The sequence below is a fragment of the Phyllobates terribilis genome, unplaced genomic scaffold (genome assembly GCF_046119375.1).
Source record: "Phyllobates terribilis strain yellow unplaced genomic scaffold, ASM4611937v1 Scaffold_9__5_contigs__length_417890890, whole genome shotgun sequence".
Taxonomy (NCBI): domain Eukaryota; kingdom Metazoa; phylum Chordata; class Amphibia; order Anura; family Dendrobatidae; genus Phyllobates; species Phyllobates terribilis.
The window spans coordinates 411,958,594-411,978,321 of NW_027362769.1; the positions used below are offsets into that span (position 1 = coordinate 411,958,594).

A 19,728-nucleotide genomic window follows, 5' to 3' on the forward strand; every position below is an offset into this window, starting at 1 on the left:
TCAATGGCCCCCATGGATATGCTTGGAGAAGCCAGTTTGGGACCATCCAGTCACCTGGCTCTGTGGGGACATTCGGAGAAGCCAGGTTGGGACCATCTTGTCGCCTGGCCACATGCCTCAATGGACTGTCAGCTTAAGCTTATCGTTACCTCCTCTCTGTGGGTGCCCGCCAAAATCAGGGTACCACTGGTGGGATAGGTCAGCCATGGAAGCCCCTGAGTCGCAGCTGCTCTATTCCAGGCGAGTCAGCAGAAGGGTGAGACTGTAATTTTTTTACCATCTTCAGTATTTTTCTGGGACTGTTCTATATGTTATTATCTGTTTGGTTCAATAAAGTATTGCCACACTGTTTTACCCTCACCCTGAGTTGTCTGAGTAGTATTATGCCCACGAGAGACCCCCGTGTCTCCACAGTGCCTTTAGCTGCTCCTGGTTCTGAGTCCCTCCTTCTGCCTCTTCCAATACTGTGTCTTAATCTGCTCCTGATTCTGTGAGTTCCTCCTTCTGCGCCTCGTACTGCTCCTTAATCTGCTCCTGATTCTGTGAGTCCCTCCTTCTGCCCCTCTCAATACAGGGCCTTAATCTGCTCCTGATTGTGAGTTCCTCCTCCTTGGCCTCGCGCTGCTCCTTAATCTGCTCCTTATTCGTTGAGTGCCTCTTTCTGCCCCTCACAATACTGAACCTTAATCTGCTCCTGATTCTGTGAGTCCCTCTTTCTGCACCTCATACTGCACCTTAATCTGCTCCTGATTCTGTGAGTCCCTCCTTCTGCGCTGCTTACTGTGACCTTATCTGCTCCGGATTATGTGAGTCCCTCCTTCTGACCCTCACAATACTGCGCCTTAATATGTTCCTGAATCTGTGAGTCCCTCCTTCTGCCCCTTACAATACTTTAATACTGCACCTTAATCTGCTCCTGATTCTTTGAGTTCCTCCTTCTGCCCCTCGTACCGCGCCTTTATCTGCTTCTGATGCTGTGAGTCCCTCCTTCTGCCCCTCATATTGCACCTTAATCTGCTCCTGATTCTGTGAGTCCCTCCTTCTGTGCCTCGTACTTCACCTTTATCTGCCCCTGAATCTGTGAGTCCCTCCTTCTGCACCTTATATTGCGCCTTTATTTGCTTCTGAATCGGAGTCCCTCCTTCTGTGCCTCACACTGCATCTTTATCTTCTCCTGATTCTGTGAGTCCCTCCTTCTGCCTTTATCTGCTCCTGAATCTGTGAGTCGCTCCTTCTGTGCCTCATACGGCACCTTTATCTGCTCCTGATTCTGTGAGACCCTCCATCTGCCCCTTATACTGCGCCTTTATCTTCTCCTGAATCTGTGAGTCCCTTCTTCTGCACTTCATACTGTGCCTTTATCTGCTCCTGAATCTGTGAGTGTCTCCTTCTGTGCCTTATACTGCGCCTTTATCTTCTCCTGAATCTGTGAGTCCCTTCTTCTGCACTTCATACTGTGTCTTTATCTGCTCCTGAATCTGTGAGTTCCCCCTTCTGCTCCTACAATACTGCGCCTTAATCTGCTCCTGAATCTGTTTGTACCTCATTCTGCACCTCGTACTGTGCCTTTATATGCTTCTTAATCTGTGAGTCCCTCCTTCTGCACTTCATACTGTGCCTTTATCTGCTCCTGAATCTGTGAGTCCCTCCTTCTGTGCCTTGTACTGCACCTTTATCTGCTCCTCAATCTGTGAGTCCCTCCTACTGCCCCTCGTACTGCGCCTTTATCTGCTCCTCAATCTGTGAGTCCCTCCTTCTGTGCCTCATACTGCACCTTTATCTGCTCCTCAATCTGTGAGTCCCTTCTTCTGCCCCTCATACTGTGCTTTTATTTGCTCCTGAATCTGTGAGTCCCTCCTTCTGTGCCTCGTACGGCACCTTTATCTGCTCCTGATTCTGTGAGACCCTCCATCTGCCCCTTGTACTGCACCTTTATCTGCTCCTGAATCTGTGAGCCTCTCGTTCTGCGCCTCGTACTGTGCCTTTATCTGCTCCTGAATCTGTGAGTGTCTCCTTCTGTGCCTTATACTGCGCCTTTATCTTCTCCTGAATCTGTGAGTCCCTTCTTCTGCACTTCATACTGTGTCTTTATCTGCTCCTGAATCAGTGAGTTCCTCCTTCTATTCTTACAATACTGTGCCTTAATCTGCTCCTGAATCTGTTTGTCCCTCATTCTGCGCCTCATATTGCGTCTTTATCTGCTTCTGATTCTGAGTCCCTCCTTCTGAACTTCATACTGTGCCTTTCTTAATCTGTGAGTCCCTCCTTCTGCCCCTCATATTGTGCCTTTATCTGCTCCTCAATCTGTGAGTCCCTCCTTCTGTGGCTCATACTGCACCTTTATTTGCTCCTCAATCTGTGAGTCCCTTCTTCTGCCCCTCATACTGTGCTTTTATTTGCTCCTCAATCTGTGAGTCCCTCCTTATGTGCCTTGTATGGCACCTTTATCTGCTCCTCAATCTGTGAGTCCCTCCTCTGCCCCTCCGTCTGTGCCTTTATCTGCTCCTGAATCTGTGAGTCCCTCCTTCTTCTCCTTGTACTGTACCTTTATCTGCTCCTGAATCTGTGAGTCCCTCCTTCTTCTCCTTGTACTCTACCTTTATTTGTTCCTGAATCTGTAAGTCCCTCCTACTGCCCCTCATACTGCGCCTTTATCTTCTTCTGAATCGGTGAGTCTCTCCTTCTGCCTTCATACTGAGGCTTTATCTGCTCCCGAATCTGTGAGTCCCTCCTTCTGCCCCTTACAATACTGCGCCTTAATCTGCTGCTGATTCTGTGAGTCCCTCCTTCTGCGCCTCCTGCTCTTTTATTCCCAGCAGTATCCAGGCTTCTTTACTGTAACAGCAGTGAAGGATTATCCTCTATCAATCTCCTGAAGGTCAGAGAATTTTTACTTTTTCCCTTCTCTGCCTGCTGCTTTTTCATTGGATTCCCTCCAATGGATGGACCAACATCTATGTCGTGATTGACGTGGTGGCCCCCATACTCTGCCATAGCAGTGTGAATCTGCATCATCACTGAACCCCACAGCTTATACCTCCAGTGCTGGAGTCTGCTGACACCGAGGCGGGAGGCAGCGACACTCAGATCACTGTCTCCATAAATACTCTCAGTTCTGCAGAAATTTCACACATTTCACTAACGAAGCTTCACAACAGCAAGAAGGAGCTGAGAGAAGAGAGTGCACCCGGCTGTGAGACCCCTGCACCCTATGCACCCAGGCATGGAGAGCCCCCTGCTCCACACACTGCTGCTGTGCCAGGGTAAGTGACCGCTGCCTCTAATCTGCTGTGTTCTGTCTGTACTGTGTGTAGTCATCTCAGGACGGGGCAAGGAGCGATGTGCTCAGGATTCTCCATAGAGTGTAATGGTGGCCGCCCATAACATTCACTGAAGTTTGTACAGCAATGATGACGGTAACTCCGTCCTCTTACCTGCCAGGTAGAGCTGCACACCTGGCCATCCTACATACACCCTCCCAGTAAGCAATCTCCTGCCTCATTACAACCTCTTCCTTCATCTCTAAAACGTCCATCATGCTGCACCTGTTCTTCAGAATGTTCTACCTGGATCTGATCATCTCCAGGAACAAAGCATACCCCTTCTGTCTCCAAGACTTCTTCCATGATGCATCTGTACATCAGAATGATCTACCTAAACCTGCTCATCGCCAGGAACACAACATACTCCTCCTGTCTCCAAGACTTCTTCTGTGCTGCATCGAAACTTCAGAACATTTTACCTGAACCTGATCATCCCCAGGAACACAACATACTCCCCCTGTTTCCAAGACTTCTTCCATGCTGCACCTGTACTTCAGAATGTTTTAACTGAACCTGATCATTCCAAGGAATAGAATGTACTTCTTCTGTCTACAAGACTTCTCCTGTGCTGCACCTGTACTTTAGAATGTTCTACCTGGACCTGATTATCCTCAGCAGCACAACCCACTCCTCTTGACTTCCAGACTTCTTCTGTGCTGCACCTATACATTAGAATGTTCTACATGGACTTGATCATACCCAGGAACACAATGTACTACTCCTCTCTCCAAGATTTATCATGTGCTGCACCTGTACTTCAGAATGATCTACCTGAACCTACTCATGCCCAGGAATATAGCGTACTCCTCATCCTGTCTCCAAGGCTTTTCCTGTGCTGCACCTGTACATCAGGATGTTCTACCTGGACCTGATCATCCCCAGGAACACAACAAACTCCTCCTGTTTCCAAGACTTCTTCCATGATGCACCTATACTTCAGAATGTTCTACCTGGACCTGATCATCCCCAGGAACACAATGTACCCCTCCTCTCTCCAAGACTTTTCCTGTGCCGCACCTGTACAACAGAATGTTCTACCTGAATCTACTCATGCCCAGGAATATAGCGTACTCCTCATCCTGTCTCCAAGGCTTTTCCTGTGCTGCACCTGTACATCAGAATGTTCTACCTGGACCTTACCGTCCCCAGGAATATAGCGTACTCCTCATCCTGTCTCCAAGGCTTTTCCTGTGCCGCACCTGTACATCAGAATGTTCTACCTGAACCTGACCATCCCCAGGAATATAGTGTACTCCTCATCCTGTCTCCAAGGCTTTTCCTGTGCTGCACCTGTACATCAGAATGCTCTACCTGAACCTGACTATCCCCAGGAATATAGCGCACTCCTCATCCTGTCTCCAAGGCTTTTCCTGTGCCGCACCTGTACATCAGAATGTTCTACCTGAACCTGACCATCCCCAGGAATATAGTGTACTCCTCATCCTGTCTCCAAGGCTTTTCCTGTGCTGCACCTGTACAACAGAATGTTCTACCTGAACCTGACCATCCCCAGGAATATAGTGTACTCCTCATCCTGTCTCCAAGGCTTTTCCTGTGCTGCACCTGTACATCAGAATGCTCTACCTGAACCTGACTATCCCCAGGAATATAGCGCACTCCTCATCCTGTCTCCAAGGCATTTCCTGTGCTGCACCTGTACATCAGAATGCTCTACCTGAACCTGACTATCCCCAGGAATATAGCGTACTCCTCATCCTGTCTCCAAGGCTTTTCCTGTGCTGCACCTGTGCACCAGAATGTTCTACCTGAATCTACTCATGCCCAGGAATATAGTGTACTCCTCATCCTGTCTCCAAGGCTTTTCCTGTGCTGCACCTGTACATCAGGATGTTCTACCTGGACCTGATCATCCCCAGGAACACAACAAACTCCTCCTGTTTCCAAGACTTCTTCCATGATGCACCTATACTTCAGAATGTTCTACCTGGACCTGATCATCCCCAGGAGCACAATGTACCCCTCCTCTCTCCAAGACTTTTCCCATGCTGCACCTGTACTTTAGAATGATCTACCTAAACCTGCTCATCACCAGGAACACAACATACTCCTCCTGTCTCCAAGACTTCTGTGCTGCACCGATACTTCAGAATGTTTTACCTGAACCTGATCATTCCAAGGAATAGAATGTACTTCTTCTGTCTACAAGACTTCTCCTGTGCTGCACCTGTACTTTAGAATGTTCTACCTGGACCTGATTATCCTCAGCAGCACAACCCACTCCTCTTGACTTCCAGACTTCTTCTGTGCTGCACCTATACATTAGAATGTTCTACATGGACTTGATCATACCCAGGAACACAATGTATTACTCCTCTCTCCAAGATTTATCATGTGCTCAACCTGTACTTCAGAATGATCTACCTGAATCTACTCATGCCCAGGAATATAGCGTACTCCTCATCCTGTCTCCAAGGCTTTTCCTGTGCTGCACCTGTACATCAGAATGTTCTACCTGGACCTGACCATCCTCAGGAATATAGCATACTCCTCATCCTGTCTCCAAGGCTTTTCCTGTGCCGCACCTGTACATCAGAATGTTCTACCTGGACCTGACCATCCCCAGGAATATAGCGTACTCCTCATCCTGTCTCCAAGGCTTTTCCTGTGCTGCACCTGTACATCAGAATGCTCTACCTGAACCTGACTATCCCCAGGAATATAGCGTACTCCTCATCCTGTCTCCAAGGCTTTTCCTGTGCTGCACCTGTACATCAGAATGCTCTACCTGAACCTGACTATCCCCAGGAATATAGTGTACTCCTCATCCTGTCTCCAAGGCTTTTCCTGTGCTGCACCTGTACATCAGGGTGTTCTACCTGGACCTGATCATCCCCAGGAACACAACAAACTCCTCCTGTTTCCAAGACTTCTTCCATGATGCACCTATACTTCAGAATGTTCTACCTGGACCTGATCATCCCCAGGAACACAATGTACCCCTCCTCTCTCCAAGACTTTTCCCATGCTGCACCTGTACTTTAGAATGATCTACCTAAACCTGCTCATCACCAGGAACACAACATACTCCTCCTGTCTCCAAGACTTCTTCTGTGCTGCACCGATACTTCAGAATGTTTTACCTGAACCTGATCATTCCAAGGAATAGAATGTACTTCTTCTGTCTACAAGACTTCTCCTGTGCTGCACCTGTACTTTAGAATGTTCTACCTGGACCTGATTATCCTCAGCAGCACAACCCACTCCTCTTGACTTCCAGACTTCTTCTGTGCTGCACCTATACATTAGAATGTTCTACATGGACTTGATCATACCCAGGAACACAATGTACTACTCCTCTCTCCAAGATTTATCATGTGCTCAACCTGTACTTCAGAATGATCTACCTGAATCTACTCATGCCCAGGAATATAACGTACTCCTCATCCTGTCTCCAAGGCTTTTCCTGTGCTGCACCTGTACATCAGAATGCTCTACCTGAACCTGACTATCCCCAGGAATATAGTGTACTCCTCATCCTGTCTCCAAGGCTTTTCCTGTGCTGCACCTGTACATCAGAATGCTCTACCTGGACCTGACCATCCCCAGGAATATAGCGTACTCCTCATCCTGTCTCCAAGGCTTTTACTGTGCTGCACCTGTACATCAGAATGCTCTACCTGAACCTGACCATCCCCAGGAATATAGCGTACTCCTCATCCTGTCTCCAAGGCTTTTCCTGTGCTGCACCTGTACATCAGAATGCTCTACCTGGACCTTACCATCCCAAGGAATATAACGTACTCCTCATCCTGTCTCCGAGGCTTTTCCTGTGCTGCACCTGTACATCAGAATGCTCTACCTGGACCTGACCATTCCCAGGAATATAGCGTACTCCTCATCCTGTTTCCAAGGCTTTTCCTGTGCTGCACCTGTACATCAGAATGTTCTACCTGGACCTGACTATCCCCAGGAATATAGCGTACTCCTCATCCTGTTTCCAAGGCTTTTCCTGTGCTGCACCTGTACATCAGAATGCTCTACCTGGACCTTACCATCCCCAGCACCTCAAACTCTTGCCCTGATCTCCAAGACTCCACTTTCCGCCTTACAGAGATGACAAATGACGTTCTGCCCTTCGCCTATATCAAGCACTGGACAATCTATCTCGGTAGACAAAATTTCCCCCCTGCGGCCATCACACGCCTATGTTGCAGATAGTCATATCTGGAGATATCTTCTGTTGTCCTCTGGATTCTCGGTTGTTCAGGACTTTTCTGCTGTGACTGTTATTGGGACACAATTTTTGTCAGCAGAATTCCTAATGGTCATCAGATGGTGTGGCCCCTGGATTGTCTCTTCGGCCCTGTGCCCTCTCGGCTCCTAACTTCGAGTCTTTTGACTCTTCTGTTCCCCTCCCATATGTATGTGAACCCCTGTAATGTTCAGTGTCAGAAGTTGTACAACAGCGTCCTATTCTGAGAAGCAGGATGCGTTGTCAGAGGCCCATAGCCGAGCACAGCGTCTACACCCATCAGGCCTGATATAAGAATGCCCCCCCCCCCGTATAACATTATAAAATGCTTATAATCCTTCTAATATCAGGAAGTTATATTTATAAGCGTCGTCATCTAGACCTTAGTTCCCCTTTATTTTATATTCACCCTTATGATGGCAGCAATCCCCGGGTCAGAGCCTCTAGATCAGTGCACATCTGATGGCCGGAGCCTCCACAGCCCCTCATGTCCGTATACCCACCGCCCTATAAAGGGAACCTGCCACGCTGTCCCAGCAGCTAGCTATCGAGCAGGACGCACGTAGGACTGTGAGAGAAGATTGATGTTACCTAAATTGCTTTTTCTAACTTTCGGAGTCCAGTGGGTGGTCTTACATGGTGATTGACAACTATCTCTGACTGTAGGACCTCCCACTGGACTCCGAAGTATAAAAAGAGCATTTGAGGTATATGCAATCTTCTCCCCCCAATCCTATATATTAATCCCCCCAGTCCTGCCGCTCTATATCCTGCTGCTCACCACCGGGTGAAGCCTAGAGATGAGCAGCCAAGACAAGCTCGGGGGCGGACAGGCTTCTCATGGTGAAGCCCCTGAAGGTGCGGAGGATACAAGTCGGATGGTCGGTTAGACATAATTACCTCTTTGCCTCATTCCAGTAAAGAAGAACGTTGTCTTAATTTTTAACCCGTTGTTGTGCCCCCTCCACTCTGACACCCTGGGTGAATGCTTTCCCTGCCGGCCCCTCGTGATGTTCCTGAGGGTATGTGCCCAGATACTGGATGTCAGTGGGGTCGTGATAATGGGCTCAGTGTGATCCCTGCTGTGCTGAGCAGAGACGGCTCCCTGCGATGTGCAATCATCCCCATCATTTCCTGCTGATCTGATGACTCTCTCTTATTAACGCTGAGAGCGGAGGACGAGGCGACAGTGTTTGACTCGCTGAGTCCAGTGGATGTTTCTCATGCACCAAAGGCCACTCTGTACAGGCTCGGACCGACCCCCCACAAGGTCCAAATCAGCTTCAAAAATCCAAGGAGCTCCGAGGCACCGGAAGACTTCTCATAGAGATAAAATATAACTTTTACTCTGTCTATAGAAGCAAATGGCAGGAGTTACAAATCAGGTAGATGAAGTAAACAAGCAACGTTTCGGCCATGATAGGCCCTTCTCAAGCCCAAATTACAAAAAGTCAGCCATAACATGTATCTGGACTCACGGCTTATGCTGCTATTTGTGGGTGCACAGAATAACATGGAGCATGACCAGGCGGAAAACTGCGGAAGTCACCAGAGAGGAAATGAGAGGAAACGAAGGCAGAAGCTGTCAGGAGGCAGGAAAACAAGTGAAAGTGGGATATCCATGATCATTCAAGAGCAGAAGAGGGTGGCTATAATGGGTCCACAGCAGGTGTGAGGCCAGTATCTATCCCATAAATGATCAGGTGCAGCGGGTGTGAGGCCAGTATCTATCCCATAAATGATCAGGTGCAGCGGGTGTGAGGCCAGTATCTATCCCATAAATAATCAGGTGCAGCGGGTGTGAGGCCAGTATCTATCCCATAAATGATCAGGTGCAGCGGGTGTGAGGCCAGTATCTATCCCATAAATGATCAGGTGCAGCGGGTGTGAGGCCAGTATCTATCCCATAAATAATCAGGTGCAGCAGGTGTGAGACCAGCATCTATCCCATAAACGATCAGGTGCAGCGGGTGTGAGACCAGCATCTATCCCATAAACGATCAGGTGCAGCGGGTGTGAGACCAGCATCTATCCCATAAACGATCAGGTGCAGAGGGTGTGAGGCCAGCATCTATCCCATAAACGATCAGGTGCAGCGGGTGTGAGACCAGCATCTATCCCATAAACGATCAGGTGCAGCGGGTGTGAGACCAGCATCTATCCCATAAACGATCAGATGCAGCAGGTGTGAGGCCAGTATCTATCCCATAAACGATCAGGTGCAGTGGGTGTGAGGCCAGTATCTATCCCATAAATGATCAGGTGCAGCAGGTGTGAGGCCAGCATCTATCCCATAAACGATCAGGTGCAGCGGGTGTGAGACCAGCATCTATCCCATAAACGATCAGGTGCAGCGGGTGTGAGACCAGCATCTATCCCATAAACGATCAGATGCAGCAGGTGTGAGGCCAGTATCTATCCCATAAATGATCAGGTGCAGTGGGTGTGAGGCCAGTATCTATCCCATAAATGATCAGGTGCAGCAGGTGTGAGGCCAGCATCTATCCCATAAACGATCAGGTGCAGCGGGTGTGAGACCAGCATCTATCCCATAAACGATCAGGTGGAGCAGGTGTGAGGCCAGCATCTGACCCATAAACGATCAGGTGCAGTGGGTGTGAGGTCAACATCTGATCCATAAACGATCAGGTGCAGCGGGTGTGAGGCCAGCATCTGACCCATAAACGATTAGGTGCAGCGGGTGTGAGGCCAGCATCTATCCCATAAACGATCAGGTGCAGCGGGTGTGAGGCCAGCATCTATCCCATAAACGATCAGGTACAGCAGGTGTGAGGCCAGCATCTATCCCATAAACGATCAGGTGCAGCGGGTGTGAGACCAGCATCTATCCCATAAACGATCAGATGGAGCGGGTGAGAGGCCAGCATCTATCCCATAAACGATCAGGTGCAGTGGGTGTGAGACCAGCATCTATCCCATAAATGATCAGGTGCAGCGGATGAGAGGCCAGCATCTGACCCATAAACGATCAGGTGCAGTGGGTGTGAGGTCAACATCTGATCCATAAACGATTAGGTGCAGCGGGTGTCAGGCCAGCATCTGACCCATAAACGATTAGGTGCAGCGGGTGTGAGGCCAGCATCTGACCCATAAACGATCAGGTGCAGTGGGTGTGAGGTCAACATCTGATCCATAAACGATTAGGTGCAGCGGGTGTCAGGCCAGCATCTGACCCATAAACGATAAGGTGCAGCGGGTGTGAGGCCAGCATCTGACCCATAAACGATCAGGTGCAGTGGGTGTGAGGCTAGCATCTGACCCATAAACGATCAGGTGCAGCGGGTGTGAGGCCAGCATCTATCCCATAAATGATCAGGTGCAGTGGGTGTGAGGCCAGCATCTGACCCATAAACGATCATGTGCAGCGGGTGTGAGGCCAGCATCTATCCCATAAACGATCAGGTGCAGAGGGTGTGAGGCCAGCATATATCCCATAAACGATCAGGTGCAGCGGGTGTGAGGCCAGCATCTGACCCATAAACGATCAGGTGCAGCGGGTGTGAGGCCAGCATCTGACCCATAAACGATCAGGTGCAGCGGGTGTGAGGCCAGCATCTGACCCATAAACGATCAGGTGCAGCGGGTGTGAGGCCAGCATCTGACCCATAAACGATCAGGTGCAGCGGGTGTGAGGCCAGCATCTATCCCATAAACGATCAGGTACAGTGGGTGTGAGGCCAGCATCTATCCCATAAACGATCAGGTGCAGCGGGTGTGAGGCCAGCATCTGACCCATAAACGATCAGGTGCAGTGGGTGTGAGGCCAGCATCTATCCCATAAACAATCAGGTACAGCGGGTGTGATGCCAGCATCTATCCCATAAACGATCAGGTGCAGTGGGTGTGAGGACAGCATCTGACCCATAAACGATCAGGTGCAGGCTGAAGTGGGTGTGAGGCCAGCATCTGACCCATAAACGATCAGATGCAGCGGGTGTGAGGCCAGCATCAGACCCATAAACGATCAGGTGCAGTGGGTGTGAGGCCAGCATCTATCCCATAAACGATCAGGAGCAGGCTGCAGCGGGTGTGAGGCCAGCATCTGACCCATAAACGATCAGGTGCAGCGGGTGTGAGGCCAGCATCTGACCCATAAACGATCAGGTGCAGGCTGCAGCGGGTGTGAGGCCAGCATCTGACCCATAAACGATCAGGTGCAGCGGGTGTGAGGCCAGCATCTGACCCATAAACGATCAGGTGCAGGCTGCAGCGGGTGTGAGGCCAGCATCTGACCCATAAACGATCAGGTGCAGGCTGCAGCGGGTGTGAGGCCAGCATCTGACCCATAAACGATCAGGTGCAGCGGGTGTGAGGCCAGCATCTGACCCATAAACGATCAGGTGCAGCGGGTGTGAGGCCAGCATCTGACCCATAAACGATCAGGTGCAGTGGGTGTGAGGCCAGCATCTGACCCATAAACGATCAGGTGCAGTGGGTGTGAGGCCAGCATCTGACCCATAAATGATCAGGTGCAGCGGGTGTGAGGCCAGCATCTGACCCATAAACGATCAGGTGCAGCGGGTGTGAGGCCAGCATCTGACCCATAAACGATCAGGTGCAGCGGGTGTGAGGCCAGCATCTATCCCATAAACGATCAGATGCAGCGGGTGTGAGGCCAGCATCAGACCCATAAACGATCAGGTGCAGTGGGTGTGAGGCCAGCATCTATCCCATAAACGATCAGGAGCAGGCTGCAGCGGGTGTGAGGCCAGCATCTGACCCATAAACGATCAGGTGCAGCGGGTGTGAGGCCAGCATCTGACCCATAAACGATCAGGTGCAGGCTGCAGTGGGTGTGAGGCCAGCATCTGACCCATAAATGATCAGATGCAGCGGGTGTGAGGCCAGCATCAGACCCATAAACGATCAGGTGCAGTGGGTGTGAGGCCAGCATCTATCCCATAAACGATCAGGAGCAGGCTGCAGCGGGTGTGAGGCCAGCATCTGACCCATAAACGATCAGGTGCAGCGGGTGTGAGACCTGCATCTGACCCATAAACGATCAGGTGAAGGCTGCAGCGGGTGTGAGGCCAGCATCTGACCCATAAACGATCAGGTGCAGCGGGTGTGAGGCCAGCATCTGACCCATAAACGATCAGGTGCAGGCTGCAGCGGGTGTGAGGCCAGCATCTGACCCATAAACGATCAGGTGCAGGCTGCAGCGGGTGTGAGGCCAGCATCTGACCCATAAACAATCAGGTGCAGCGGGTGTGAGGCCAGCATCTGACCCATAAATGATCAGGTGCAGTGGGTGTGAGGCCAGCATCTGACCCATAAACGATCAGGTGCAGTGGGTGTGAGGCCAGCATCTGACCCATAAATGATCAGGTGCAGTGGGTGTGAGGCCAGCATCTGACCCATAAATAATCAGGTGCAGCGGGTGTGAGGCCAGCATCTATCCCATAAACGATCAGGTGCAGCGGGTGTGAAGCCAGTATCTATCCCATAAACGATCAGGTGCAGCGGGTGTGAGGTCAGCATCTATCCCATAAACGATCAGGTGCAGTGGGTATGAGGCCAGTATCTATCCCATAAACGATCAGGTGCAGCGGGTGTGAGGTCAGCATGTATCCCATAAACGATCACGGGCAGTGGATGTGAGGCCAGCATCTATCCCATAAACGATCAGGTGCAGCGGGTGTGAGGCCAGTATCTATCCCATAAACGATCGGGTGCAGCGGGTGTGAGGCCAGTATCTATCCCATAAGCGATCAGGTGCAGCGCGTGTGAGGCCAGCATTTATCCCATAAATGATCAGGTGCAGCGGGTGTGAGGCCAGCATATATCCCATAAACGATCAGGTGCAGCAGGTGTGAGGCCAGCATCTATCCCATAAACGATCAGGTACAGCGGGTGTGAGGCCAGCATTTATCCCATAAACGATCAGGTGCAGTGGGTGTGAGGCCAGCATCTATCCCATAAACGATCAGGTGCAGTGGATGTGAGGCCAGCATCTATCCCTTAAACGATCAGGTGCAGCGGGTGTGAGGCCAGCATCTATACCATAAACGATCAGGTGCAGCGGGTGTGAGGCCAGCATCTATCCTATAAATGATCAGGTGCAGTGGGTGTGAGGCCAGTATCTATCCCATAAACGATCAGGTGCAGCGGGTGTGAGGCCAGCATCTATCCCATAAATGATCAGGTGCAGAGGGTGTGAGGTCAGCATCTATCCCATAAATGATCAGGTGCAGTGGGTGTGAGGCCAGCATCTATCCCATAAATGATCAGGTGCAGCGGGTGTGAGGCCAGCATCTATCCCATAAATGAGTGAGTGCAGCAGGTGTAAGGCCAGCATCTATCCCATAAACGAGTGAGTGCAGCAGGTGTGAGGCCAGCATCTATCCCATAAACAATCGGGTTCAGCAGGTGTGAGGCCAGCATCAGTCCCATAAACGAGCGAGTGCAGCAGGTGTGAAGCCAGCATCTGTCCCATAAATGAGCGAGTGCAGCAGGTGTGAGGCCAGCATCTGTCCCATAAACGAGCAAGTGCAGCAGGTGTGAGGCCAGCATCAGTCCCATAAACGAGCGAGTGCAGCAGGTGTGAGGCCAGCATCTGTCCCATAAACGAGCGAGTGCAGCAGGTGTGAGGCCAGCATCTGACCCATAAATGATCAGGTGCAGTGGGTGTGAGGCCAGCATCTGACCCATAAACGATCAGGTGCAGTGGGTGTGAGGCCAGCATCTGACCCATAAATGATCAGGTGCAGTGGGTGTGAGGCCAGCATCTGACCCATAAATAATCAGGTGCAGCGGGTGTGAGGCCAGCATCTATCCCATAAACGATCAGGTGCAGCGGGTGTGAAGCCAGTATCTATCCCATAAACGATCAGGTGCAGCGGGTGTGAGGTCAGCATCTATCCCATAAACGATCAGGTGCAGTGGGTATGAGGCCAGTATCTATCCCATAAACGATCAGGTGCAGCGGGTGTGAGGTCAGCATGTATCCCATAAACGATCACGGGCAGTGGATGTGAGGCCAGCATCTATCCCATAAACGATCAGGTGCAGTGGGTGTGAGGCCAGTATCTATCCCATAAACGATCGGGTGCAGCGGGTGTGAGGCCAGTATCTATCCCATAAGCGATCAGGTGCAGCGGGTGTGAGGCCAGCATTTATCCCATAAATGATCAGGTGCAGCGGGTGTGAGGCCAGCATATATCCCATAAACGATCAGGTGCAGCGGGTGTGAGGCCAGCATCTATCCCATAAACGATCGGGTACAGCGGGTGTGAGGCCAGCATTTATCCCATAAACGATCAGGTGCAGTGGGTGTGAGGCCAGCATCTATCCCATAAACGATCAGGTGCAGTGGATGTGAGGCCAGCATCTATCCCTTAAACGATCAGGTGCAGCGGGTGTGAGGCCAGCATCTATACCATAAACGATCAGGTGCAGCGGGTGTGAGGCCAGCATCTATCCTATAAATGATCAGGTGCAGTGGGTGTGAGGCCAGTATCTATCCCATAAACGATCAGGTGCAGCGGGTGTGAGGCCAGCATCTATCCCATAAATGATCAGGTGCAGAGGGTGTGAGGTCAGCATCTATCCCATAAATGATCAGGTGCAGTGGGTGTGAGGCCAGCATCTATCCCATAAATGATCAGGTGCAGCGGGTGTGAGGCCAGCATCTATCCCATAAATGAGTGAGTGCAGCGGGTGTAAGGCCAGCATCTATCCCATAAACGAGCGAGTGCAGCAGGTGTGAGGCCAGCATCTATCCCATAAACAATCGGGTTCAGCAGGTGTGAGGCCAGCATCAGTCCCATAAACGAGCGAGTGCAGCAGGTGTGAAGCCAGCATCTGTCCCATAAATGAGCGAGTGCAGCAGGTGTGAGGCCAGCATCTGTCCCATAAACGAGCAAGTGCAGCAGGTGTGAGGCCAGCATCAGTCCCATAAACGAGCGAGTGCAGCAGGTGTGAGGCCAGCATCTGTCCCATAAACGAGCGAGTGCAGCAGGTGTGAGGCCAGCATCTGTCCCATAAACGAGCAAGTGCAGCAGGTGTGAGGCCAGCATCTGTCCCATAAATGAGCAAGTGCAGCAGGTGTGAGGCCAGCATCAGTCCCATAAACGAGCGAGTGCAGAAGGTGTGAAGCCAGCATCTATCCCATTAATGAGCGAGTGCAGCAGGTGTGAGGCCAGCATCTGTCCCATAAACGAGCAAGTGCAGCAGGAGTGAGGCCAGCATCTGTCCCATAAACGAACGAATGCAGCAGGTGTGAGGCCAGCATCAGTCCCATAAACGAGCGAGTGCAGCAGGTGTGAGGCCAGCATCTGTCCCATAAACGAGCGAGTGCAGCAGGTGTGAGGCCAGCATCTGTCCCATAAACGAGCGAGTGCAGCAAGTGTGAGGCCAGCATCTGTCCCATAAACGAGCAAGTGCAGCAGGTGTGAGGCCAGCATCTGTCCCATAAACGAGCAAGTGCAGCAGGTGTGAGGCCAGCATCAGTCCCATAAACGAGCGAGTGCAGCAGGTGTGAGGCCAGCATCAGTCCCATAAACGAGCGAGTGCAGCAGGTGTGAGGCCAGCATCTGTCCCATAAACAAGCAAGTGCAGCAGGTGTGAGGCCAGCATCTGTCCCATAAACGAGCGAGTGCAGCAGGTGTGAGGCCAGCATCTGTCCCATAAACGAGCAAGTGCAGCAGGTGTGAGGCCAGCATCAGTCCCATAAACGAGCAAGTGCAGCAGGTGTGAGGCCAGCATCTGTCCCATAAACGAGCAAGTGCAGCAGGTGTGAGACCAGCATCTGTCCCATAAACGAGCAAGTGCAGCAGGTGTGAGGCCAGCATCAGTCCCATAAACGAGCGAGTGCAGCAGGTGTGAGGCCAGCATCTGTCCCATAAACGAGCGAGTGCAGCAGGTGTGAGGCCAGCATCTGTCCCATAAACGAGCGAGTGCAGCAGGTGTGAGGCCAGCATCTGTCCCATAAACGAGCGAGTGCAGCAGGTGTGAAGCCAGCATACAGCAGAATCCAAAGTCCTAAAAAGAACATGGCTGGAAAAGCTGATCCTCCATGTTTTTTTTAGTACAGGGTCTAATATAGGGGCCCCTCCAACGGGGAAGGTCGGCCCTGAGAGGCTGGAGCCTGCAGAAGAGGACTATGAGTAAGAACGGTTTTGTCCTGAACAAGTAACTTCTCTCCGTCAATGCCTTACTTTCTCTTTCAAGGATTTTTATTTTCTGGAATTTTAATATTGTTTAAATAAAGAAAATAATTGTATTCACCTCCTGGACGTGATGCTGGATACTACCTTTCCTGCAAAAGAGGAGTCTGGGACATTGGCCCTGAGGAGGTGGATCCTGATGAGGAGTCTTGGAAGTTGGGCCTGAGGAGGTGGAGCCTCAGGAGGAGGAGCCTTGGAAGTTGGGCTAGAAGAGGTGGAGCCTCAGGAGGAGGAGTCTTGGAAGTTGGGCATAAAGAGGTGGAGCCTCAGGAGGAGGAGTCTTGAAAGTTAGTCCTGAAGAAGTGGAGCCTCAGGAGAAGGAGTCTTGGAAGTTGGGCCTGAAAAGGTGGAGCCTCAGGAGGAGGAGTCTTGGAAGTTGGGCTTGAAAAGATGGAGCCTCAGGAGGAGGAGCCTTGGAAGTTGGGCCTGAAGAGCTGGAGCCTCAGGAGGAGGAGCCTTGGAAATTGGGTCTAAAGAGGTGGAACCTCAGGAGGAGGAGTCTTTAAAGTTGGGCCTTAAGGGCTGGAGCCTCAGGAGGAGGAGTCTTGGAAGTTGGACCTGAAAAGGTAGAGCTTCAGGAGGAGGAGTCTTGGAAGTTGGGCCTGATGAGGTTGAGCCTCAGGAGGAGGAGTCTTGGAAGTTGGGTCTAAAGAGGTGGAACCTCAAGAGGAGGAGTCTTGGAATTTTAGCCTGAAGAGGTGGGGCCTCAGGAGGAGGAGTCTTGGAAGTTGGGCCTGAAGAGGTGGAGCCTCAGGAGGAGGAGCCTTGGAAGTTGGATCTAAAGAGGTGCATCCTCCGGAGGAGAAGTCTTGGAAGTTGGGCCTTAAGAGGTGGAGCCTCAGGAGGAGGAGTCTTGGAAGTTGGGCTTTAAGATGTGGAGCCTCAGGAGGAGGAGCCTTGGAAGTTGGATCTAAAGAGGTGCATCCTCCGGAGGAGAAGTCTTGGAAGTTGGGCCTTAAGAGGTGGAGCCTCAGGAGGAGGAGTCTTGGAAGTTGGGCTTTAAGATGTGGAGCCTCAGGAGGAGGAGTCTTGGAAGTTGGACCTGAAAAGGTAGAGCCTCAGGAGGAGGAGTCTTGGAAGTTGGACCTGAAAAGGTAGAGCCTCAGGAGGAGGAGTCTTGGAAGTTGGGCCTGAAGAGATGGAGCCTCAGGAGGAGGAGTCTTGGAAGTTGGGCCTGAAGAGGTGGAGCCTCAGGAGGAGGAGTCTTGGAAGTTGGGTCTAAAGAGGTGGAGCCTCAGGAGGAGGAGTCTTGGAATTTGAGCCTGAAGAGGTGAAGCTTGACATAGGGATTCAAAAACCCCAGAAAGAAGACCGTTGTTCTGCTCCGCCCTCTCAAGACCGCTGTGAGCCTTTTTGAGGGGCTTCTCAGAATGAAATGGACATTGCATTGAACAGATAACATCATTAGTCGTGGAATACCCTTTGTTATCAGATCCTGGGGAGGGGTGTCTCTCATGGAGATGTGATTGTGTACTGTGCTGTCTACTTTGATGTTACCGCTGAGCCTAGTGACTGGTTGCAGACATCCCATGAATCAGGCAAGATGTCCCCACAATAACCGTGTCAGCACGGAGTGGCTGGGAGCAGTGGATCAGCAGCGCGTGGGAAAGGCCAAGACACAACGATGAAGGAGATCAAACCTATGGGCTATTAAACTTTAAAAGTAGAATTCCCCTTTAACCGTCCACCTCAGTGTTCAGAAGGAGGAGTGATATATGATGGGGGCACCTGGCGCTCATCCAGATCTTATCCATTGATCTAGAATACAAGATTCTTAGTTCACATTCTGATGACAGTGTACAAGCCATTGCCACATTGTTCCCTCAGCATACGAGTGCCCACGTCGTGATGGTGGACCCCCAGACAAAGACCGTCTGACATGGGGTGCGGTCTGACCAGATGAGCGAAGGTGACGTCAATCTGTGACAGATGAGTCTGATTTTAATAGAGACCAGGTACTATTGAATTGTCCAGTGCAGAAGGACAAAACTGTCCACCACAAGAGCAAAGCTCGAGCTTATAAGACAGATGCAACTACTGGTATAGAAAAGGTGGGAACTGGGAAACAATGTCAAAAGAGACTTCTCCTTCACCAGGGAATAAAAATTTCTCTAGTGAATGACCCTAGTAGATGACCATGGAGTCATTACATCAGTGATTGAAAAGGGTTTATTCATTCCAGTGGATGACCGGGGAGTGGACCTTACTCCATTGGTAAGATCATGGAGTGGACCTTACTCCATTGGAAGACCAGGGAGTGGACCTTACTCCATTGGAAGACCAGGGAGTGGACCTTACTCCACTGGATGACCTGGGAGTGGACCTTACTCCACTGGATAACCAGGGAGTGGACCTTACTCCATTGGTAAGATCATGGAGTGGACCTTACTCCATTGGAAGACCAGGGAGTGGACCTTACTCCACTGGATGACCAGGGAGTGGACCTTACTCCATTGGTAAGATCATGGAGTGGAGCTTACTCCATTGGAAGACCAGGGAGTGGACCTTACTCCATTGGAAGACCAGGGAGCGGACCTTAGTCCATTGGAAGACCAAGGAGTGGACCTTACTCCAGTGTATGACCAGGGAGTGGACCTTACTCCATTGGAAGACCAGGGAGTGGACCTTACTCCACTGGATGACCAGGGAGTGGACCTTACTCCAGTATATGACCAGGGAGTGGACATTACTTTAGTGGATGACCAGGGAATGGACATTACTCCAGTGGATGACCATGTAGTGGACATTACTTTAGTGGATGACCAGGAAGTTGACATTACTCCATTGTATGACTATGTAGTGGACATTACTCCAGTGGATGACCAGGGAGTGGATATTACTCCAGCGTATGACCAGGGAGTGGACATTACTCCAGTGGATGACCAGGGAGTTGACATTACTCCATTGTATGACTATGTAGTGGACATTACTCCAGTGGATGACCAGGGAGTGGATATTACTCCAGCGTATGACCAGGGAGTGGACATTACTCCAGTGGATGACC

General features: G+C 50.9%; 1 protein-coding gene across 1 annotated transcript in view; it reads left to right on the top strand.

The window, feature by feature from the left end:
* Positions 1-3,135: 3,135 nt before the first annotated feature.
* The window catches only part of LOC141162674 (integrin alpha-M-like), a 210,171-nt gene continuing 193,578 nt past the window's right edge, over positions 3,136-19,728 (top strand). The window contains exon 1 of the mRNA XM_073649027.1: positions 3,136-3,263. Within this exon, the coding sequence (XP_073505128.1) occupies positions 3,212-3,263 (52 nt within the window). The 5' untranslated portion in view covers positions 3,136-3,211. The remainder of the gene's footprint in view (positions 3,264-19,728) is intronic.